Source organism: Piliocolobus tephrosceles, chromosome 10 (assembly GCF_002776525.5).
Source record: "Piliocolobus tephrosceles isolate RC106 chromosome 10, ASM277652v3, whole genome shotgun sequence".
In the NCBI taxonomy this organism is placed as follows: Eukaryota; Metazoa; Chordata; class Mammalia; order Primates; family Cercopithecidae; genus Piliocolobus; species Piliocolobus tephrosceles.
This window is the reverse complement of record NC_045443.1, coordinates 2,831,100-2,855,352: the sequence shown is the minus strand read 5'-3', so window position 1 is coordinate 2,855,352 and position 24,253 is coordinate 2,831,100. Positions and strand designations below refer to the sequence as shown.

Here is a 24,253-nt window from a genome sequence, read left to right as displayed (position 1 = left end):
CTCTCGCTATGTTGCCCAGGTTGCAGTGATCATAGCTCACCGCAGCCTTGAACACCTGGGCTCAAGTGATCCCCCTGCCTCAGCCTTCTGAGTAGCTGGGACTAGAGGTGTGCACCACCATGCCCAGCTACTTCTACCACTTCTAATTTCATGGGAGCAAGGGCTGAAATTAGGTAGATGTGATACTTGCAGCCGACTAGATAAAGTTAGAGGAAAGTGTACCCTATCTCTTCTATTCTTAAATAATCTATGGCTTCAAACAGTTAAGGTTCCTTTCCGTTCAGAAAAGGAAAGTCAGAGATAGACTGCTCAGTCTATGAATTAAAACGGAAGAGAATTAGATTTTGAGTCTGTCTTTGTTTATGTTTTAAACCAGTCTCTTCTTACCCAGGCCTGTTCACCAGAGGCCATGAAGGCACAAGGAGAAGGGCCCTGCCTGCCTGGACAGCTACCTGAGGCTGGGAGGCGCTGGCTGGACCCAGTTTTTGTGGTGAAGCCAGCTCTCCTCCATTGTCCACCACCGAGACCAGTGGCACATCTGACCCTTTACCCAGCCAGGACAAGGACATCCACTTCAAGGCTCCTGTGGTGACCCCTTATCCCAGGTTCATCAGAGCCAGAAGAAGAACACAGCCAGGAATAGCAGAAAGAATAAATAAAAACAAATGGAAAAATCAAGACCTTTTTCCTTGGTCCTGCTTACCCGCTAAGCACACCGAGAACCAAGTTAAGTACAAAAAATGACCCTATGATGATTAGTGTAACAAAATAGATCCAGGGCCAGTCCCTTCCTACGGCATCATTGACCTGGAAGAACGGAATGATAGTTAGTGAGGCACACTCAGCAACCGAGCACGGCCAGTGCCGGTCCCCGGCTCCTGGGACACTGACCCACGCAGCGCCGGGACCCGGGGACCCTCTAGGTGCAAATCTGAGGCCAAACAGCCTGCCTGGCCAATGGGTCAGAATTTGTGGTTGAACGGAGACTTTGTTGTGGTCTTCCTGGGCCTGTCAGGGTCCTGTCCCTGAGGACCCTGGGCATGTATGGAGTGGAACCTGAGACCTTGCTCGGCTGCGTTGTGGAGAGGACATAGAAACGGTCAGCTTACCCGCTCAACACACCGAGAACCAGATTTAGAACGAAAAAGGATCCAAAGATGACCAGACTGACAAAATACACCCAGGGTAACTCATAGCCCATAGCGTCCTGCATCTGGAAAGACGAAGGAAAGTTAGGAAAGAAGCAGCAGAATTGGGTTACAGCAAAGAGGCAGGCAGCAGGTCTGAGCAGATCGGGAGGAGACAGACGGGGCTGAACGTGGGCTTTGTTCATGTGCCCCGGGATACCCATGTTACCCGGGCATCACCCATGTTCAGAGGACCTCCTGTGACCGAAGGGGACCTCGGCCGGCTCTGCCTCAAGAGGAATCACTCTCTCTCTCTCTGTGGTTTTATTTTCTGAAAAAGAAACATTTCTCCCATGTTTTCTATTTACTTGTCTGAGAAAATGGGTCACCGCAAAGATTAATTTCTTCAGCTGGTTTTAGCTCACTTGGGTTTGCGTGGACATTAAGCCTTTCGTGGCCCCTGGAGGCCCCTGACCTTGGTGTATGAAGTGCGTCAGCTCCTCAATGGACAGGCCTGGAGAACTGAAACCTCAGAGGAGGTGTGAGGAAAGATGACCTTCCTCAAGGGCTTGCCACCTGGACCACGGGCCAAGCCCAGAAGTTGGAGGCTAAACCCCAGTGCTTCACACATACTGTGGGCCACTGGCTGGGAGAGGCAATCATTTTGGTTTATGTATTCAGAGAAAGGTCCTGTGACTGCAACCACAGCTTAGATGGATATGGTCCTTAGTGTGGGAACTGACTGTAACTAACGCCCTGAAAGGTCACAAACCCCTACGGCAGCCGGAGGCAGTGGTGCGCTGGAGCTGGTTCCTGGGGGCTGTGGGGAGCTCACCGTGTACATCTCTTCCCAGCTCCGTGTTCAGCGACCACACTAGTGGCTTGAAACTGACCATGGTGGGAGTATTTACACCACAGAGATAGGCAAACAATAAATCAGACCCCTGTACCTGCTGTCTCTAAGAAGAGATGCTTAAACATTTATTAGCTCACCACTGGCTGGAGGGTGGACGTGCGGATAAATTGCAGAGCTATGCTTCCATCAGAGGAAATTTATTCTGATTTCGTTTCTCAAATCTCTCTCTTCTGATGCTTTATGACTAAACAGAGTTAAGTTCTGGCTTCCTAAAAATGAACCCCTTTGTCCTTGTGATTAGCTCATAGAAACCCAAACTTCCAAGGCACACGGGCATCCTGAATGATTCACATCAATGGATCTCAAAGTGTAGCCCACGGATGAACAGCTTCAGCGTCATCTGGGAACCTGTTCAGAAATGCACATACCTAGGCCTCACCCTGACACTGTGGGGGAGGCCCAGCAACCCACATTTTGACAGGCCCTGCAGGTGATTCTGATGCACGCCTGAGCACCACTGATCACACTGTTCTCTCTATAGCTCCTAACTTCACATGCAACAACACAAGTGTTGTGGCTCGTCATGTACCTCCACAAGGTTTCATAGCAGTGTTCCTCAAAGTGTGGTCCGAGGACCACCAGCATTAGAAACATCTGGGAGAGGTATTAACACAGCAGATTCCTGCCCCATGGCCCCAAGATCTCAGAGTGGCCCACAGGCTGCATATTAACCTCCCCAAGTGATTCTAGGGTGTGCTCAAGTTAGATAACCACCCCACGATTTCCACCCAGGGGCCTCAAGAGTTCAGGCAGGTAGGATACTAGTGCCCTCAGCCCTTGGGCTTTGCAGCTTCAGCAGCCACTTGCATTTGCCTAAGTACGCTGGATAAACATGTTCTCTGCATGCAGGGAATAGAAGACTGAGAAGTACCTAGCTAGTCTGACTGGTATGAAGTGTGACATCCCAATATGTTCTCTACGGATCCATTCATATGTATCTGATATTACTAAATTTTGGTTAGGAAAATTCACCCAACGTAGTCATTGTGCATAGTGCAAACATCGTGTCTGGGGGTCTCCATCTGAGGGACCCCCGTGTTCATGGGGAGAGAAGATTCCCAGCATATGCCCACTTGGCCGTGCCGTTGCAAAGTTCAATCGAACGTGGGTTTACTGAGTGTGCTCATGTGCCCACGTCTGGTCTGCTTTCCCAGAGCGCTTCCCACTTGGTATCATTACCTATTTATTACGTTTATTATTTGCTGCTTGTCTTCCATGCTAGAATGTGAGCTCCCCGAAGACAGGTGGTTTTGGCCTGCTTTGTTCACGGGTATACCCCAGGTGCCTACAAGGGTGCCTTGCACATGGTAGGTTCTCAGCTAATGTTCTTTTGAGTGAATGAGTGAACTTGATATGTGCCAGGCACTGTGCTGGAAACATAAAATCCTTGCTGGAGGGGAGACAGGAAATGACCAGGCAGCTACAGTGCAGGCTGGCAGCTGCAACTACAGGAGGAAGCGCGCAGGGTCCCAGAAGGCTTCCACCAGTGGGGGAGCGGCTGCGTGAGGCTGAGCGGGGCAAGGGCCAGGCTCAGCAGGCCTGTGTCAACCTTGCACTGCACAGCCACTGAAGGCAATGGAGATAAAGGGCAGGAAGGAAGCCCCAGAGTCCATGTGGTCCTATGATAGCAACGGAGGTTTGCAGAAGTTGGCAATTGTTAAAAACAGAGCCTATGGCTGTAAAGCCATCCCAGCTGCGGGATGGAGGATTCTCCCAGTGGCTGAACTACTAAAATATCCAGCAAAACAGCAGCTGTTAGGAGAGGCAGGGTGAAAGGTCCTTGTGTATCAGACCCTGTCCCCATCCCAGGGAGCCTGGGAGCTTTCCTTTAGCCAGAAGGTAACTGTCTGAACCAAGAGTGCAAAGGAAACCACGCCAGACTTAATCACCAGGAGAAGAAAAACAAACCCGAGCCGATACAGAATGGGGTGGGACTGGTGACACGAGATTAGGGAGAGAAAGGCAGGAGAGCCCCAACAGCTGCCTGACCACAGATCACCCCGACAGCCTTGCTGGCCATGATGGGCTGTGGGCTGCAGGTCCCATTTGACCATGGGAACTGCGAGGTCATTCTTTGATTATTCTTAGCAGCGGTTACATCAGAGTCCACATTTGTTCAACAAGTATTTACTGAGCACCTCCCTGTGTAAGGGTTCTGTTGCGTATTGGACTCTGCTACAGCGAGAGCAATGGGGTTGAGACAGCCCTGGAATGGGAGTCCCAGGCACCTGCCGAGGAAGAGGGAAACCTGGAACCAAGGTCATGGGGAGCCTGTGGGTGTCCTTGTAGCTTTTCCTCTCAGAGTAAATCCTGCTAAGGAGGGTCAGAAGCAGTCCCATTCTTTTCCTCTAAATGACTACTGCTTTACTTTTTTGAAAGGATGGGGTGGTCAGGAAAAGCTTTTAAGAACTATGGACTCCCACCAGAAGTAATGTACACTGCACACACACAGCAGCCTGCAGACAGCCTCGAGGGCACACCGGCACCCTGAAACCCGTGCAGAACCCCGTGGTACGGACCCACTCCAAACGACTGGCCTGTTCTGTTTGATCCCAGAGGAGCTTTCCCCAGCTGTGCTTCAGGGGATCAGGAGTGGCAGAGGAGGTCTGTTCGTGGCAAGCTCCCCTTGCTCCTCTCTGGATAACAGACCCCACCTTCTTCAGGACACGTGGGAGCAGCCAGTTCCAGGAGGCCACGGCGTGCTCACCACGGTTCCCCTCCCAAAGCTGCCTCTGGAGCCTGGGCAGATGGCAAGTGGGAGTTGGGCTTGATGGCGCCCAGGCAACTTCCTCAGAATGAAATCTTTCCTCACTGGTCCCTCACACCCCTTATATTTTGTGAACATTTACCCTCACGAAAATGCAGCCTTGGAGGCCGCACAGACCCACAAGCCTTGGAGATTTCCTAGGGCCCGAGCTTAGTCTGGGAATCCTTTCCTCTGTGCCACACACAAGGTGAGAGGCTTCCAGCATACGAAGGACTTCAAAGGGGGGAGCTACAGACCTCTGTCATGGCCCCACAGACAGCCAGGGCCGTAAGAGGAAACCCATGTGTCCCCCTTGCCATCCCACACTTCTGCTTTGGTCCCTCCTGGGCTGTGGGCTGGTTTTTTAGAGCTTGGAGATGGGGAACAGCAGCTGAAAGCAGGAGGCAGGAGGACAGATGAGACGTGGAGATGGATGAGGCCAGTGTGGTCCTCAGAACCCCACCACCTGGGTGAACAATGCTCGGCCGCCACAGAAGGTGATTCTCTGACCTGCCTGGCTCTGGTCTGAAAGGAAAGTTCTCCTTTTGTTTCCCTTTTACTTTCTCCTCTTTATTCTGGGCCACCTACTTTGGGGGGCTGGCTGAGTAGCGAGCACACAAAGCTGGGTGGCTCTGAAGTAGGGCGATGCCTGGAGTCATGAGATTGAGGTCCTAAAGCAGCTGAAGTGGAGCTATTAACAAGACAAAGAATAAAGTCAGATTTAAAAAAGAAAAAATGACCCAGATTGCTGATACCCTTATTTAGAGGTGAAATAAAGGATAGATCTTCTAGAGCCATTAAGCCATGTTCCTCGGGTCTCCTGACTTTCCAAAGGAAAGTCAGTTCATTGTCTGTAGCTTCGAGTGCCTCCAGGCCCAAGTACTGGCAGGACGGCCCCTGCCTTGGGCGAAACAGCCTCACTACAAAGGGAGGGGCATTGAATGAAAACGACCACAGACCCTTCGGAAACCAGCATCTAATTCTTTGAAGGGAGTCCCAGATTTAAACCCTCAAGTTCGCTTTTTCTCTTTCCCCAAAAAGACAAATAGGGGAATGAGCTTCCCTAGCCCATCTCCTCAAGGCCACTCTCCCGCCTAGCAGACCTCCACGGGTTCTCAAGCTGTGTGTACCTTTCCCGTAAGGTTCTTGGCACAGGCACTGTGGATCCAAAAAAACTGAATCGTTTCAGCAAATGTTGAGAGAGAGGCTGACACCTGCCATGGAAAGACAGGAGGTGGAAATCTCTGAAAGCCAAGGTGCTTTACACTGAGCGTCACTGGGGGACAGGATCTGCTGCTGCCAGTGAACACCAGTCAGCTCAGGGCAACAGCTCCATCAACCTGCGGCTTTCATAACCTATGTCACCTTGCTTGCTGCGACACGGGCAGCTACCTCACGGAGCACTGAGTGAGCAGGAAGTTGTGGAACAAGCTTCGCCTGGCTCCTCCCCACCCCTGGACCTGCTTCCACCCCTGCACCTGCTTACTGTGTGCTGAAAACCCAGGAGTGCCTCAGAGCCCAGGGAAAGGCTTAGTTTCCATGGGGGAAGAAAACAAGCTCCTAGCACTAAGGCAAGCCAAAAAAATAAGCTCCTCCACGTATTTAAAACTCCCTGGACTCAGATGGACTCAGGTGCTGACATCATGTGGGAGGTTGGGAGCCGTTGTAGATAGTAGTTGGCCCCAGTTTGAAGACCTGTGCAGGGGACAACTGGCTCACTGCCATAGTGATGTTGAGAGAACGTAAAACCCAGGTCTCTGCAGCCTCCCTGCTGAGACAAAGCTTGCTTTTCCCAGGCAGAAGAGCCTTCTCTCCTGGTCCAGCAAGGCCCCACTTGGTCCTGGAGTGCTCTGTGCCCCTCAGGGCTATCCTGCTCCCACAGAGCGTACTGCCTCACACAACCCAGTTGTGTTCCTCCGCATGTCCTGCACCTCTTTAGTTAGACCTGAACTGCCTGGGCAGGCCTTATTCTTCTCTGTGCTCCCACATCCCTCATCCAGGAAACAGTAAATGCTCAATAAATGTTTGCTAAATTAAATCACAGAATCATAAGGACTCATGTAATGCCAGCAAAATAAATAAAATGAAACCCAGTAATTAAAGAATGGCTTTGAGAGATGCTGACTCTCTTCCTTGATATGCTTCTGAACAGCCAGTTTACTGTTTAGATCAGGGATTCTCCATCTCAGGCAACAGGTGCACTCTAGGGGTAGCTCAGAGGCAGGTGAACAGTCAGGGACCACAGAGGTCCTAACATGCTCTCTACTCCGAATCCTGAGAAAGAGCCGTGGACACTGTTTCTGGGTTACTTGAGGGTTTCTCAGCTCCTCACTTAGAATGACTCTTAGGTCATCATAGAATTCAGCTCTACCTTTTATGACACCTTCAGCAATTCTACATTCTATAGCAAAAGAGGTGGCTTTGTGAAGATGGAGTAGACAAAAATAGGGTAAAACACCCAAATTCAACCTGCTTGGATGCAAAAGGTCTTTGTCATAAACAAGGGATATTTCAGCAGCACCAAGACCAGAGACTAATAGCTGTCATGTGTGTGTGTGTGTTTGTGTGTGAATTTAGTAGAAATACGTTCTCCGCACATCCAGACACGTAGTAGGATGGCAAGATGAAGGGTGGAGTTGACAAGTGACTTATGAAAAGTTAACTGATTAGATTTTTGTTCCAAGGATCTCCTGTTGGCTGAACCAAAACAAATCCCAGGTACTAGAGAACACACTATTTGTGACTCTAAAAAAAAATCTTTCTTTTCTATGATTTCTCATTAAGTATTTTCTTACACCCTTATTTTTAAGTTTAATTTTTAACTTGCGAAAAAACATCAGTTGAAGAACTGATCATGGAGAAACTAATGCAGGGGGCAATTGATGGCGTCAGGAAGAGGGTGGCCCCAACAGGATGGGAAGGGGCATGAACCCAGGATGACGTGGGTCAGAGGCTCTTTACTGTGGTTCACAGCGTGCCACATTCTTGGGGATCCCAGAAGGGCATGGGGTGGACAGAAGTCAACAGAATGCTCCTGATGAATTATTCAGGCATCGAGATTCCTGAAGAGCTAGAAACACGTCCTCTGGTGTGACGCCTAGTCTAGCTGCTGCCCCCCTCCTACAGTTCTCACCTGCAACCTTCTGCGTGTGTCCCAAACCCCAGATCATCTGCCATGTCATTCTGTTTCCCATGAGCAGGGGGCTCATTTCAAGTGCTGAACACAAAGTCAGCACTGAAAAGATGTTTAATTGATGGAAGTTTCTGTTACCTGATTGTGATTGCCCACAGTGTGTAAGAGGTCATGCTCAGAGTTTCAGACCAACCGGAATTCTCAGAGTATGCCTACGAATCCTATAGAAAAGGTTCTGCAAAGGAGGTTGACCCAGCAGCCTCTTGCATCTTTGAGATGGCACATGCGTAGACCATGGGAGACAAGCAGCCTTTAATGATGTGCAAAAGGCTAGGGATGTTTAGATTTTTGAAAAAAACAAAACATGCGAAACTAAGAATGGAAACCAATGGTAACGTTATACAATTAGGCTCTTCCCTCCTTGGTGCTTCACTGCTTCTGAGGAAGGCCAGTGCTTTTTATCTGGTCACATTCCCCACACCTGCCCATCTGTTTTTAAGAAGCTTGGACAGGCCGGGCGCGGTGGCTCAAGCCTGTAATCCCAGCACTTTGGGAGGCCGAGACGGGCGGATCACGAGGTCAGGAGATCGAGACCATCCTGGCTAACACGGTGAAACCTCGTCTCTACTAAAAAATACAAAAAACTAGCCGGGCGAGGTGGTGGGCGCCTGTAGTCCCAGCTACTCCGGAGGCTGAGGCAGGAGAATGGCGTAAACCTGGGAGGCGGAGCTTGCAGTGAGCTGAGATCCGGCCACTGCACTCCAGCTCGGGCAACAGAGCAAGACTCCGTCTCAAAAAAAAAAAAGAAGCTTGGACATTCTGTGAGTAAAGGATGAGTCTTTGACCGAAGACATAATTTCCTAAGGAAACTACACCCCAAACCCAAGTTTTGTTTAGTTTCCAAATCCCCGGTGTCCACCCCTCCTTACTCTGTCATCTGAACACTCCTCAAACAGGAGACTAGGTAGAAGAAATGTTTTCAGCAAATTGCTCGGCTTGTTGGAGCCTTAGCACAATGCATGGCCAAAGGCTTTCATAGCTGAAGTAATGTTCAGGTATTACTTGACCAAGTCTGATTTTTTTTTAGTCCACTCTTCAAAATCGTACAATGGAATGCAATCACGGATGTGAGAGGAAAAGAGAAAGAGACTCTTTCTACAACAGGAAGCAAGTGCTGCCATCTGCTAGGTGCCTTCCCTGGTCCCTTCTATCTCAGGCCATATCCAGCAGCTGACCAGTCGCTTCTTTGATGCTTTAGTGACTTACTCTTTGCCAGCTGTTTGGTGATTTAGAATGAATGGAGCTCTGGGGTTTCCATGCATTACTACACGTGCAAATCTTGGCTGCTCCTTCTCAAGTCCTTTAGACTTACCCTTTGTGCTTGAAGGACAATTCATTCCTCTGAGTGAAAGGCCTTACTTCCCCCTCCTCCCTGTGGAAACTATCCCCCTAGAAGGGTTCAAAGTCAGCAGCATCATACCAGCACCATGAGGTTCAATAGGTTAGATTTCCAGGGTTTTCAAACTCCAGCCTGGAAATCAGAATCACCTGGAGAGCTTTTTCAAAATGCAGAGACTGGGGCCCCGACTTTACAGCTTCTAATTCAATGGCTCTGAGGGAGGTTTGGGTATTTTTATATTGACAAAGCTCTATGTTTGATGCTAAAATATTTTGAGATTTGAGAGTCTGTGCTTTGGAGATACTGGCCTAGAGGCTAAGGAGGAGGGACACTGGAGAGAAAGGAAGAGGGAGAGGGAAGAAGAAGGAAGAAACAGCCATAGAAAGGTCAAAGCAATTAGAGAAATTGAAAGCAGGAGCACTGGGCTAGGCAGGGCTTCTACCATGAATACCCAAGTTTCAGTTTCAGGTGTGTGTATGTGCACATGTGTGTATACACACATGCAGGTGCACACACACATACAAATGCACACACACACACAACATGGCCATTGTGGGAAGGTGCTGGGAAAATCAGAGAGAGGCATGTCCCATGAGCCTGGGATTGTTTCTTCACCTCTGACACGTTTTCCATTCCCAGCCTGAGCTCTATCACACACACCCCAGGGGAGAAGGCACAACACAGCTGCTGAAAATTGGTGGTTGCAGTTGTGGCTGCTTCTGCTTCCCCGCTCCGGCTGTCATTATGACAGTATTTCTTTGGGTCACATCTGGCTGGTGGGGCATCAATGACTTGTGGTGGGGGAGAAGAAGGGAGTGGTGAAGGAAGAACACAAAAATACATCAGCAAAGGCGATCATATCTATTCCTACCCTCCACCCACCTTCCACTGCCACTTGCCTTCGGTTTGATGCCATGGAAGGCACGGGTCTGAAGTTTATGGGATGAGGCCATAAAGCACAGTCCCACACAATCATTTATTCTATGGCCTGTAGGCAGAAACTGCCTATTGGCAGAAGGATTAGGATGTTTCTGTCCTTGGCTGGTCAGAGGGACCCACCCCGGGAAGAAGGACCAGTTAGGGCCACTTGGGAATTTGGTCTGCTTTGCTAAACAAAATAAATTTGCCTAAGTGTAATAAGTTCAACTCCTTCTCTCTTACAAATTTTTCAAAACCAAGTTCTTATTGAGCATGAATCTCAAATGTGTTTTCCAATGTTTCACTTTAGCTTGAGGTGGAGGGGATCTGACCTTTGTCTTCTTTTTGAAAGCATCACAGCGCAGCAGCTTTGCCGCGGCACGGGTCCAGCCATGTTGTCATTATTCGGTTTAGAATTTAGTTGGCTTCCTAGACTGAGCTAATTGAACTGGACTAGATCTTATTTACGACTGAATCCTCAGAGCCTAGGAGCACCCCTGGTATGCAAGGACACTCAGGAAATGTTTGCTGGGTACCAAGTCCTCGGGCAAGTCTCAAGTCATCACTTACAGAGAGAAGGACACATGCCACAGCAACACTGGGTGTTGGCATGTTGACTATCACATAAAAATTGAGAAAGAGGGATTTCGAATCAATAGGACGTGGTGCTTTTAAAGAAATCGTATGACAGAATACTGTGCACCACATCTCCGTACAGTTACAAAACTCTTCCTTCCGATTCAGGAAGAAGTCGATGCCTCTCGGCATGATTTCCTTTTGATCTGGCAGCTCTGCTCAACGGGAAGCATTTGCTCCCCTCTCACTCCTCCCTGCTTCGGTTTGTAGACATGTTCCCTGAGTAGGCTCTTAGATTGTTTTCACGACGGCCAAATACATTTGCCTATTTGCAAAACTCTGAAGGAGATGGTATTTGTAAGACTGGCAGTATGCTTTTTATTCACCCAAATTCTGGAGGACAACGCTGGATTCTGGCAAGTCATTTCTCATGCTGAAGTTGGAGACACGATGAAGAATATATTTTCTGGAGTTTTTCCTAATAATGGACTTTGCCAGAATCGAGACAGCTCAAAGACGGAGTGTGGGTTTGCCTGTGGGGTAGGCTGTACAAAAATCTGGCACTTCAGAGGCTGGAAGCGCAGCAAAGTAGTGTTGGCTACTGGATAATAAAAGGGGCAACTTTAAGGTAAATGAAGATTTACTATTGATTGGGCGGCTCTCGAGAATGCTATTTCTCTACCTAATGCATGTGGGGTTTAATAGATGACGGGTGGATGGGTGCAACAAACCACTGTGTTGCGTGTATACCTACGTAGCAAACCTGCACATTCTGCACATGTATCCCAGAACTGAAAGTAAAATAAACATTTTTTAAAAAGTGTATTTCTAAACAGGCATCACATGACCAGTTTTGGGAATGGTAAAAATGCTGCCAACGCATTTGTCTGGTGGACTATTCTAACATGTTAAGGTAAGATTAAAATAAAGAGTAAAAATTGAATAGCATGTCACAATGCTTCACAGTTCAATAAAAATGGTTTCTTTATATAATTTATTTTTAGAAAATCAGGACTGACTTTTTCTCTTCAGTCCAAAGAATTCATAATTCTGCCTTCCAGCTCCCTTTTGAGGAAAGAAGCAAGAAAAGGATGAGGGCAGAAGGAACTCCGCATGGGAGGACGAGTTGAACGGAACCCTTGTGCCAGCTTGGCCAGCTCATCCATGCTTGCACACCAGGGTTTTGCAGTGTGGTGGGACACACTGAAAAAACGACCTTTCCCTAAGGCCAGCGGGTCGGGGAGGGGACTTGTTAGGGTGAAAAGCTCATGCCTTGTTTCTCAGGCAAGACCTGGAAGAAATCAAAGATGCTCTTCATCAACCATTCTATCGAGATGTGTATGTGACCCCAAGACCATGGAGAGGAGGAGAACGGGAGGTGTCAGGGAAGCGCTCACGGCCTCTGTGCCCCCACCCTCTGACTGCCCACTCATGCTACATACCCAGTACAGCACGTCCGTCCAGCCCTCCATGGTGATGCACTGGAACACCGTGAGCATGGCGAAGGCAAAGTTGTCAAAGTTGGTGATGCCGTGCTTGGGACCATCCCAGCCGGGCTTGCACACCGTGCCGTTCTGGCACTGCCGCCCATGGCCTGTTTCCAGCGCACAAGGGGAAGGGTCATCTTCTGCTGGAACATCTCAAATGGCCAGAAGAAGACAGGAGACGGGAGCAGCAGCGGGGCAGAGAAAAAAGAGAGAAAAGTGACAGGATGAGGTTGATGGGATGGGCAAAGCAACCATGGCAACAACAGTGCAAGACACGCTTAAATCATGTCCCCAAGATGTGAATCAAGCAACATAAGTAAGTAGGCCTTCCGTTTAGGCTGCCGTTAATTTAGAAGGTCAGTTCTTTTCACTCACTGTTGTAAAAGCTGTATTTCAATCTCAGTAACTGATTTCTATTGCCCATTCTGTTGTAACATGTCAGCATCATAATCAAATGGCCAATCAAAAAATAATGATGATGCCACCACTGCAAGTGGAAACTGACCCAGAAAGCGATTAGGAAGTCCATATTTTCTTTTTTTTTGGTGGTAGAGTTCTACAGACACTTGTATTGGAATACCAGAATTTAGGGTAAGGACAACACTGATGCAAACACTCCTTCACACAGTTAGCCAACCGATCCCATCCAATAATGCTTTCTAACTACATGGGCCCATCACGTATTAGAGGATAAAACATTGCCAGGGATGCAAGTCGCTTTACAGTGAAGCCTTATATAGGTGGAAGACGGAAAACGGACTCTGCTGGGGAGAGGGATCGCCTGCAGCTGCTTTCATTGCAGCCTACGAGTACACACTACTGACTGTATTTCATGCATGTCATGTGGGACTTCGCAGCTCTGCCCTTTGCTCTGCAGCATGTATACCTTTCAGAAGAGAAGAATCATTTTCTGACCTCTAATCAAGACAGAGCGGCAGTGAATAACAGGGAGTGTGCTTCCTCAGTACGGACGCGGCTTGGTCAGGAAATAGTAGAATACAGTGTCTGTGGCTAAAGGCAGCAGTTGGACTAATTCCACGTGCGGGAAATAGCTCCCAGCAAATTAATGAATGAAGATGTGACTTATATTTTGAGTGCGGAGATTGTTGGTAAATTTAAACAAGACCTGGCTGATCTAAGAATTTCTATTATGGGAAAACACTGAGAAAGTTTTGGCGCTGGCTATGGAAGGTAATGGTGTGGAATTCACAAAAGTTCGTGAAATCAAGGACATTGTCCTTGACACTGCCTACAACAATGAAAATACGCTTCCAGAGAGACACAGAGAGAGGGAGAGAGAATTTGCTTATAGCTCTTCATTTAGAGACAACAGATCACCCAGGATTGTTTTCTGGTTTCATGTATCAAAACAATCCTAAGTGTGATTACTTTGCCTACATTAGGCTCTGCATTGAAGATGACTGGCCGGTGGGCTGATTCTCAGTTGGTGGCTTTAAATTTGAAACGTTCACTCCCAAGAGGAAGACCAGAAGAGAAATATTAATCCTTAAGTAAGAGATAATTCTTAGGAGAATACAGTCTACTTGAAAATACATGCCCGATTGTGTCTTCCCAGCAGCAGTGGCAGCTCCTCCTCCTTTTCCTCCTCCTCTTCATTGTCATCAGCACCTGCGTGGTCATCTTTGTGACCTCTTCCTCCTCCTTGTTCTCTGTCAATTTCATTTCTTCCTCCTCCTCATTTTCCTCCTTCTCCTTCTCTTCCTCCTCCTTCTTCTCCTCTCCTCTCTTTCTCTCCCACTGACCCCATCAGCTTTATTGACTTACAATTTACATGCCTCAGAATTTATCAGTGTAAATGTACAGCTTAATTATTTTTAGTAAATTTTTACATAGCCGTGCAGCCATAACCACAATCCGTTTTAAACCACGGCCATCACTCCCCGAAACCCGCCTCGCCGGTTTGCAGTCAATCCTTGCTCCCATCCCCAGTCCCTGGCAACCTATCTGCTTTCTGCCTCCATTGCTTTGCCTCCTCTAGACATTTCATATAAATGGAATCACACCCTATGAGGCTTTTTATGTCCACCTTCTTTCACGTAGCATAATGTTTTGAGCTGCATCCGTGCTGCTGCATACATCAGTAGGCTCTGTTCCTCTTTATTGCTGAGCAGTGTATTTCATTGTATGTTTATCTGTTCACCAGCTGACGGACGTCTGGATTGTGTCCAGGTTTGGGGTATTATGAGTAACGCTGCTTCCTGGCTTATTCTTGGGCCAGTGCTTAAAGTTGTGTGTGAGTCCTGTGTTTGCTGATCGAGGTGCAAAGGTCTGCCCTGCTGGTCCCTGAACTGTTAGAGAGACAGTATCCACACCATTTTCTTATTTCAGGGTCTAGCTCCCAGGAGGGCTCCATTAACACAGCTGAAATAAGCAGTCCTCTAACCACACCTTTTTATGACTTTTAAAAATGTGAAATCTTTAGAGATTGGGATGTGACGCTACAAAAAAGGGGGAGACTAAAATGTAAATCCTAAGCCTAAATAATACATGAAAAAGTGGATAACAAGCACCTAAAAATTTGAGAGTTGAGAGACCGGAAAACCAAGAGCCAAGTAGATCATTAATTCTGTTGGGTTCTCACCCATTCTAGTCATAGCTTTCTAGAGAGACGTGTTCAGTCACTGTGATAAAAGTGCTGGAATGATAGGAGAGACGGGACAAAGAGAGAGGGTGAACAAGTGAAGGGGAAGCTCTTGCATCTTTTTCTCATGTTTTGCTTTTTCGCAGAATAAAGATGCAGTTTATCTTTACATTGGGACTGCTCACCCGACAGCACTCCCTGCACTCTCAATTCCCGCAACGTCACAAAGAGGGCAAAGGAGAAGGCTGCCAGACAGAGTTCTGAGTGTCCTTGAGGAAGGAAAACATTTCTGGGGATTTTACGAATATCTGTGAAAAAGAAAATGGCATCAAGGGGAAGTGGTCTCACTAATAAGAGAGAAAGGCATGAGATTCAGAAACATTATCTAAAGGCTCTAGTGCCATTCCGCTATTTAAAATCTGATTTGAACAATAATGCAAAAGATTTGAGAACAATTAAGAAGCAGTGATGATCTGGTAAAAATAGGTATCTATAAAAAGCACTAAAGCGAACACTTGAAAAAATGTGAACACACACAAATCAGCAGGTCCTAGCAACACATACTCTAGGGTGAGGAGAAATTTGCTTAAAACGTAAAAATGTGTTGGTTTTCTTTTGCAGAGTCATGAAGTCCTGGGGAGGAAAGTGGGAACACGAGGTGGGAGAAGGAAACAAAGCAATGCAAGTTCTGCATTTTAAGACAGGAATGAAGAGAGGTAGAGTCATTCTGGAAAGTCCAAATTAAGTTTTCGGTAAAATAATGGAGATGAAGATTAGGAGAGATTTTAGAAACGCAGTTAATAGCAACAAAAACACAAAATCCTGGGAGAGCTCCAGTTAGTGATTCCAAGGAGAAATCACTAAAGACAAAAATCAATTACTTTTTTAAAACTCAACTTTAAGGAGTGAATAGAATGAAGATGATCTCATTTCTAGGTTTTAGCCAACCAATTCTGTGCCAGTCTCAGGGGTAACTACTGTCCTAGGGAAGCTATTCAGAGTGACCTGGCTCAGCACACCATCAAACAGATGGGACAACCAGAAACAAAAGGTATCGGCATATGGTGATGTGTCTGTTGAGGAGCTGAGAAGGCACCTTGCAGATGTCTCCGGGATTAGGGTAACACTGCCTCTTCTGAGACTATCTTCACCAGGGGCTGTTGCCTGGAAGGGCAGTCTAGAGGCAGAATATGGTTCACCTGAACAATTCCCTAACTTTCTTTGTGGATTTTGTTGGAAACATGGATCAAAATCCAATGTATTTTGAAATCTAGAGATACATAAAATTCACAGTCTGTGAAATAATATTGGACTATAAAAATAATTTGATGTAAATCTCATCAAAAATTACAACGAGGGCTCACAAAGCACTTTTGTGTCATCTAAATTTGCAGAAAATAGGGTAATTCAACCCAAAGTCTGAAATTAAAAAGAAAAAGAAAGAAAGAAAGAAAAAATTTAAACCACCCATTCCAAAGTTTATATAAAACTCTCCAAAACACTTAGGGGTTGGTTTCAAAGCCTGCAAGTATTTGGTCTTCTGCTCCACGGCTGCACAGATATGTCTACGTTCTTGCACATTTTCCCTCCTTGTCTGCACTGCCGACTATGTGGGTGGACAAGGGCTTGACGGCAGCAGCATCATGTTGTGCTAAGAATGACGGAGTGGGTCCTGGCTTGTGATCAGATGGCAGGTTTGGGAACGAAGGGACAGCAAGCTCTTGATTGCAGAGTATTTGAGAGGACAGGCTTCTGCAGCTGTGTCCTGGGCCCCTCTTCCCAGCAGGGACTCTGGTTCAGGTGAATGAGTGAGGCCACCTTCTCATGGAGCCTGGCAGGGCCCTTCTCTCTGGAGCACTTCTGTTGTTGTCCTGGCCCCCTTGGCTCATGGCCATTTCCGTGAGGGGAGCCTACTTCTCTTCTGAACTTGCAGGCAAAGATAAACCCATCACATAAACCATCTGATGAGTCTCTTGGTAGGAGGCAACTTCTCAGGCACTTTTCCTGGTCCTGTTTACTATCAAGGATGGACAATGTGATCCTAAATTGGTCATTCCAATTGGGGAGGCCAAGTCTTATCTTTGTCCTAAGAGGAGTCCATGACAGGTTCAGTACTTGGGGCGACCTCTTCACTGGGCCCTGTGGCTCTGACCTTGAGGACGGCTCCCTCCCTGTGCCATGCTTTCTTTGTCTGCCATGCCCACCCTTTTCTGACTGTCCAGGGTCACTGAGGCCTGGTAACAAAGCCCTGGACTTCCAACCAGTATTCAGGGCCACTTATTCCCACAGGCCCTTGCAAGAGCCCACCACCAGCAGAAAACACACTTGGGCTGCTTTCTCGTTAGGATGATGGAAACCGCCTGCAGTATTGGAGCCCCTCTCCTTAGCTCTGTGGTGCACAGACATCTGATTGCACAGCAGGGCCGCCATCTTCGGCGCGACGGCTGAATTCCACCATTTCGCTCTTCCCCATGTTGCTGGTGAGAGCCTCACCATCGTCACTGCTGGACTGATGGGGAATCTTTGAGACCCCACATGTCTGTGACTTCCTGAGGAGTTTGGGTCAAATGGTCATTGACAATTTCAATACAACTGCATCAACTTTAGACACACCATAGTCAGTTCTTAAGGAGTCTTAAAACGAGCTCTCACAGGGCCACACAAGTCAATGAATTTATTGGTCCTGAGCTAGCTACAAATCAACCTGAATACAAGGAAGGATTTTAGTTAAAGGGGAAAATATTACTCATCTATGGTCTGGCATTTCTTTAAGCAAGGCTGAAAATCTCAGAATTTTAGCTACAGGCAAGATCTGCTTTTTCCAATTTAACAAGGATTCTATTTTTGAAAACAGGATAGTTTATTTTATATGATTATGACCCAAGTAATTTGGAAATTCTCTCTAGAGTGAAAAAACAGTCTCCTGTTAAACAGACTTCCATCCAAAAAGTGAAAACATTTGTGTGATTCTGTGTCTATAGGAGTATATGTTCTCTGTGTATGGTTTTTTGTTTTGTTTTTAGGACTGTGGCTATGTGGAAATAAACTAGAAACCCCCTCAAATATGCAGTTAATCCATCCAGTCATACTAGATTATACATAGAAAGTATTCTATTTTGATTTCTCTACGAATTTCACTCCCTGTTGTTTGGAAGCTATCCCTCCTCACCCCAGTGAAGTGAGAGGTCCCATTTAACTGAATGCTAGGACTGAGTGGGAATAAGGGGCAGTGTCGATGGAGAAAATTAGGTATCCTTCACTGTTCCCAGCAGATGATGCTCCCCTTTCTCCACCAAGATGCCAAAAACTAAGATGATGGATCTTGCTGTGTGAAAAAAAAATCACATACATTTAACATGGCTAGCCCCTTTGGGGCGGGGAATATTTTTTCAACAAGTTCTTTGTGTTAAGCTGCTTTATCTGTCTGTTTAAAAGCCTTGTCAATTTCTGTTTAAATGTTTCTTTAAAAGGCCAAGCTGCGATGTTAGTAGCTTTAGCAGCAGCTTGCAGCATATCCTGCAAGCCAAAACTCCAGTGCCACGCAGGGAAGTGCCTAATGAACCAGCATTGCTGTTAAATATATTGATTTATGGAAGGAACATGAAGCGAGAAGGCTCAAAAAGGAAGGCACTGGGAGTCATGGGGTAGAACTAAGCCTTCTCCTTGAAGGGAGGAAGTTTGGCTGCTGGCAAGGGGGTGATTCCCACCTATCCTCCTCCCCCACCTGGAATAGGGGCTCGGGGGAATCTGCCTGTGAATAGAGAAGCAGAAACAATAATTACAGAGGATCTGGAATCAGCACCATGAAGGTAGAAAGATCTTAGAGCAGTGCTGGGAGAGCCTATTGCTCAGGGCTGAGCGGCTCCCCGTGAAAGGGCACCCGATGGCCAGCCACACTGAAACGTGGAAGGAGCAGAGACTGACATTCCCAGGTCAGCTCTGATTCTTAAAACACTCAGGGTTGGCTTGAAAAGTGGCAGATTGATGAAAGATAGGATCTAAGTTATTCAAATATTTCTCAAATTGTGTAGCTTATTGAAAAGTGCTGAACGATGTTTGTGTTAGGCCGGTTTAACAGATTATAACAAAAATTGGAACTGAGAAAAAAAGGATATGGGTCTCTGCCTCTCACTTAAACATGCCCAGTGGGCGTCTGAGTGAACGGGACCTTCCCTGGGCTCTGCTGGTCATGCTGGTGTAGCCAGCAGCGGGAAAGGAAAGGTGCCAGGAGTGACAGAGGGCAGGGCCTTGGGAGCGCGGCCGCCTGGCCCTCTTACCTGCTATGCCCTCCTGGTTGTAGCAGGTCTTGTGCATCTTCCCCATGAAGAGCTCCAGGCCGATGATGGCGTAGATGATGATGACAAACAGCACGAGCAGGGCGATGTGCAGCAGGGGGACCATGGCCTTGATGATGGAATTCAGGACCACCTGGAGACCTGTGGGGACAGAGCCACTCACTGAACCAAGCATCACCGCGGGTACCATACTGATGCCATCTCATGCCGTCTTCCGGCAACTCTGCAAGGAAGGAACTGCCAGCCCTGTTGTTCAGATGAGAATACTGAGGCTCAGAGCCACACACCAAGGATTGATGGTGCAGGGGTCTAAATCCAGGTTGGCCTCACTCCAAATCTGTCTTGGAGACTCATCCAAAGCAAAGGACTGGCAGCTGCTGTACTTCCGGGGGGAAGAACATGTTGTTTCCATCCATAACTATCAGATTGTGTAATATCTCATCTTACAGGCAACCGAGCGCCTTTTTCTGCCAGAGCAGCATCTCAGGATAGTGAGAGCTCATGTGGACTCAAGACGATCCTCCAGGTTTTCCCCACGGTGGGACTGGGGAAAGTTCCGGAGCTGGGTGGTGCTGACGGTTGCACAACAGTGTGAAGATACTTACGGCCACTGAGCTGGACACTTGAAAATCATTAAAATGATCAATTTTGTTATGTTCTTATTACCACAAGAAAAGAAACTCTAGAAAGCACCCAGATCCTTCTGGTAAAAAGAGTAAAGGAAAAGCCCGCCTGGGGACATGGGTGTTGTCGGTGAGGTATGGGGCTTGTACCATGGTCAGTGGGGAGAAGGTCCCCCTTACTAAGCTCGGCTACATCAGAAATAACACACTGTGGATGCCACTTACTTAAAGCGACACTGCATATCATTCGCAAGTGGCAGGAAGGTGGTTACCAGCAAGTCACCCCCAGATGACACCCAGCCCCGAGAAAGTCACGTGTGAGATTCCTGCCCAGGCGAGTGCAGTGCGTGCTCACATTCCAGGTGAGAATGTGGAGGCAGCTCCTGCTTCCCTCCAGCAGAGCCAGTGGTGCCGAAAGTCACCCTGAGTGCCACCTCTGATACACACAGGACGGGACACCCCGTCCAAGTCACACTACACAGGTCACTTTTTGCGTCTTTACCTTCTGTGTGTGGGGCATGTCACCCTCACGTTTATCCACCCTGCTTGCCCCTGGGTAAACTAAGGCTGGTCACCCCCTTCCCAAACCCCAAGGCTGTTGTTGGTGTTTTTCATTCCGGTGGTGTGATTCTCACAAGGCTGATTAGAACGATTCTTCCCAGCTATTAAGCCAAGCTGGGAAGATTAAAAAAAAAAAAAAAAAAGAAAAAAAGAAAGAAAAGAAAAGCTGGAATGATTTTACCTGTGAATTAATGAGAGTGCTTGCAGCCTCCCATTAGAACAAGATGTTTTCAGATTGAAATGATTCCATTAATTAGCAAGTTGTACACACATTAGTGTTAGAGTATGCAGAGCCGCGGAGAAAGTTGAAAATTGAACTGCAAAGCAGCTTTCAGGGCATCTGCTGGGGGTGGGGGTGGGGGACGTGTACCAAGTGCTACTCGAGGTCGGGGGAACCCCAAGTCTGGGCTACCCAGGCATGAGGGGGTGTCTTGGTGGGCCTCAGTGCTACAGCCTCCAATGGCAAGAGAACGGTGGGTGTGGGACATAAAGGGACACCCACTGGGAGAGGGCTGCTCAGCAGGCTGCCTCAGGTCTGCTGGAACTTTGAATGCCTTCCTCTGCTCTTAGGATGAAGAGATCCTTCCTGGGCCCTGCAGGACCCTGTCGGGTCTCCTCTACCCACCTCTGCACTGACTGCCTCTCCCCAGCCCACTCCAGTAAAACAGCTCTTCTTTTAGAAAGCGGAATATGCTACTGTTCCTCCCACCACAGGGCCACCACACACGCTGGTCCGTCAACCTGGAACGCTTCTCCCCACTTCCCTCCTACTTATCCTTCACTCTCAGCCCAAGCATCTGTTTCCCCAGGGTCCATCATTTGCCCAGGGATCATCACCCAACTCCTGGACCAGAGATGCATCCTTTAAGTCTTCTTGGAACGATCTCCTTTCCTCTGGAGAGTGCACCTCAGTTTGAAATGTTATGTTCCTTAACGGGATTTTAACACATTTATATCTGTCTCTCACATTAGGCTGAGTTTTGTGAGGAGGGACTGTGCCTGTTCTTCTCCCTGTTTTGTCACTAAGGCCTGGCTTGGTGCTGAGCATATGTGGAAACTCAGTAAATATTTACTGAAGGACTGACAAAACGTATCATCTAAATAAATGCTATTGCTGTCCTGCAGCGCTGCTGAGTATTGCTGCACAGACATCTGCTTTCCAGATAGGTGTCTAAGGGAGAGGTGAGTTTCAGGGCCTGCAGGGACAGAGGCCACTGAACAGGCTGGAGAGAGGCCAAGCGGAGTGAAAGCAGCTTGTGGGCATCGTTTCAGCTGTCGGCGATGCCATAAGAATTCCTGCCAAATGCCCTGTTCCTCACACCCCCACCCAGGCTGGGGCCACGCCACTCACCTGAGCACCCAGGCCAGAAAACTGATCTCCTAGGCTCCTCCTTCCACTCAGTAACCAAGCCCTGCCGGTTTGGTTTCAAAGTATCTTTAGACATGAATACATTTTTCTTACTGTATAAATCATATATGCGAATTATAGAGAAAACAGAAAATACTTATTACAGAGAAATTACAGAACACAGGGAAGCAAGAAGAAAAAAGCAATCACTCATTGTCCTGGCCCCAGGAGAAGAGCCACTGTCAGCCCTTCCCGTCCACGACTCGTTTTCCTCCTCTGTCCCCTTCGTGCTCGTCATTTGGTCAACTGGTCTCCTGGTTTTCAGTGTTGCCCAGTCTTCAAGCGACACTTAAAATGCTCTTCCTAAAGTACACACTGGGCCGGGCGCGGTGGCTCACGGTTGTAATCCCAGCACTTTGGGAGGCCGAGATGGGCGGATCATGAGGTCTGGAGATGGAGACCATCCTGGCTAACACGGTGAAACCCCGTCTCTACTAAAAAATACAAAAAACTAGCCGGGCGAGGTGGCAGGTGCCTGTAGTCCCAGCTACTCGGGAGGCTGAGGCAGAAGAATGGTGTGAACCCGGGAGGCGGAGCTTGCAGTGAGCTGAGATCCGGCCACTGTACTCCAGCCTGGGCGACAGAGCAAGACTCCGTCTCAAAAAAAAAAAAAAAAAAAAAGTACACACTGGAACATGTCCCTTTGTAGCTGAAAGTCACCCAATGACTCCCTGTCACCTGCAGGTAAACTCACCTGCCTTCTTCCCCAGTTTGATCTCAAATGACTCCCAGTGTATACGTCAGGCTTGAGCAATACACCCTGCAGTTCTCAGGCTTCGTGCCTCCAGTCCCAGTGCATGTGGTTCCCCTGCCTGGAATACCATTCCCTGCCTCGCTGAGAGCTCCTTGAGTCTCAGCATGTCTTCTCATCTTCGTGTCTCAGGCACGTGGGAGGGACTCCGTGCAAATGAGCCAAGTCACATTCGTAAGTAAGCACTTCCTTCTCTTCTGAAGAGAAGACAGAAACCACAAGAATGAAGGAATTGGAAACAACATCATTCAATAATCATTAGAAGAAATTGAAAGTGTTTTGTCAGGAACGGTGAAAAGGCACAGGCAGGAGGGTAACGTCAGTGATTTTCAGAGGACCTCAACTGCTATTTAAGGAAGAGGGGTCAGATGAGTTTTGTCTGACCACAGAGATGGAGCTACGACCAGCTGGGAAGTGTCCGGGGAAGACTTAGGTTCAACACAGATAAACACTTATCTGTCCAAGAAACAGGCTGATCTGAAGGTGGAGTAGGGCACTCTAAGAGATGGTGGATTCCCCATCCACAGGGGTATCCAAGCAGTGACTTGAGGAAGTGCCTGGCTGGGGATTCTGCCAGTGGGTGAAGGACTGTCCTGGAACACCAAAGGCCCTCCAACTTGATGAGCGTGTCCTGAAGACTTGCCATGGGCAAGAGCAGCCCTCAGCACTCTACTGGATCATTCCAGCTCCTCCCGGCAACAGCCCTAGGAAGTAGGCACTATTTGGAACCTATGTTTCCGATGAAAAGAGTGGGTCCAGAGCAGTGGAGTGATCTACCCAGGGTCACACAGCTGGGAAGTGGTGGCACAGGGCTCAGTGCCAGGTGGTCTGGCTCCTAGCCTGTGGCTTCACTACTGTGCAAATGTCCCCCACACACTTAAACAGTGGCTCTCAGCCTCCATGACCTGAGTCTATAAAGCAGTGACACGTGCTTGCAACATCTGCTGGGAAGGCGGGAGAGTCTAGTGGAGTCCCTGCTTCCAGGAGAGCCCAGATGTTTCCAAGGCTGGTCCAGGAAAGGCTCTCGCTTCCATCTGCTTTCCTCGCGGCCCGCCTGGGGTGGCAGAGCCAGGCTGGCTTGTGAAGGCGTGCAGCCAGACTTCCTCCTCTCCACCCTGCCGTGCAGAGTTTGGCTCTCGGGGCCTGGATGTTTAACAGCTTCTTGGGATTGGCTCACAGCTGCCCCAGAAACAGCTCCTCCAACTCAAGTTCTAATTTGGAAAACACACGACATTTCTCCACCCAAGTGTTCTCAGATAGGCCATGCTCACAGCTGATAAGCGAGTGTTGGGCCTTCTTCAGGGCTGGCTGCTCATGTTGGTGAAAGAAAACGGGCCCTAGATAAGCCTGGTGAAGCAACTGCTGTCGAATGTTCTGTGAACACAAGATCACTATTGGCCCACGCATGTGATGAGCCTGTTTTTCTAGCCCTAAATCAGGGTAAGATCTGACAAACACATGTGTACTTAAGGGACCAAGAGGACTGAATACGTGACAGGAGAGCTCTACAGGAAAATTTGGAACGTACGATTCCATGCAAAGATCAAACAGCACGTAACCTAGAAATTCAGTCTCGCTAGTTTGGAGCTCATGTCAAGTGACTGCCTCTTGGTGGGTGGAAAGACTCTCAAGGTACCAGGAAGACCTTCCAGGGAGACAGGGCCTTGGGCAGTGGCATGCATCATTCAGTGCTGGGCTTGGGAAAAGGGAA

General features: G+C 48.1%; 1 protein-coding gene across 1 annotated transcript in view; it reads right to left on the bottom strand.

Moving 5' to 3' along the window:
• Positions 1-24,253, bottom strand: part of CACNA1C (calcium voltage-gated channel subunit alpha1 C) — a 640,117-nt gene that overhangs the window by 191,528 nt on the left and 424,336 nt on the right. The window contains exons 6-8 of the mRNA XM_026447798.1: positions 19,182-19,340; positions 12,258-12,454; positions 704-807 (exon numbers count right to left, since the gene is read on the bottom strand). Coding sequence (XP_026303583.1) covers positions 704-807; positions 12,258-12,454; positions 19,182-19,340 — 460 coding nt within the window. The remainder of the gene's footprint in view (positions 1-703; positions 808-12,257; positions 12,455-19,181; positions 19,341-24,253) is intronic.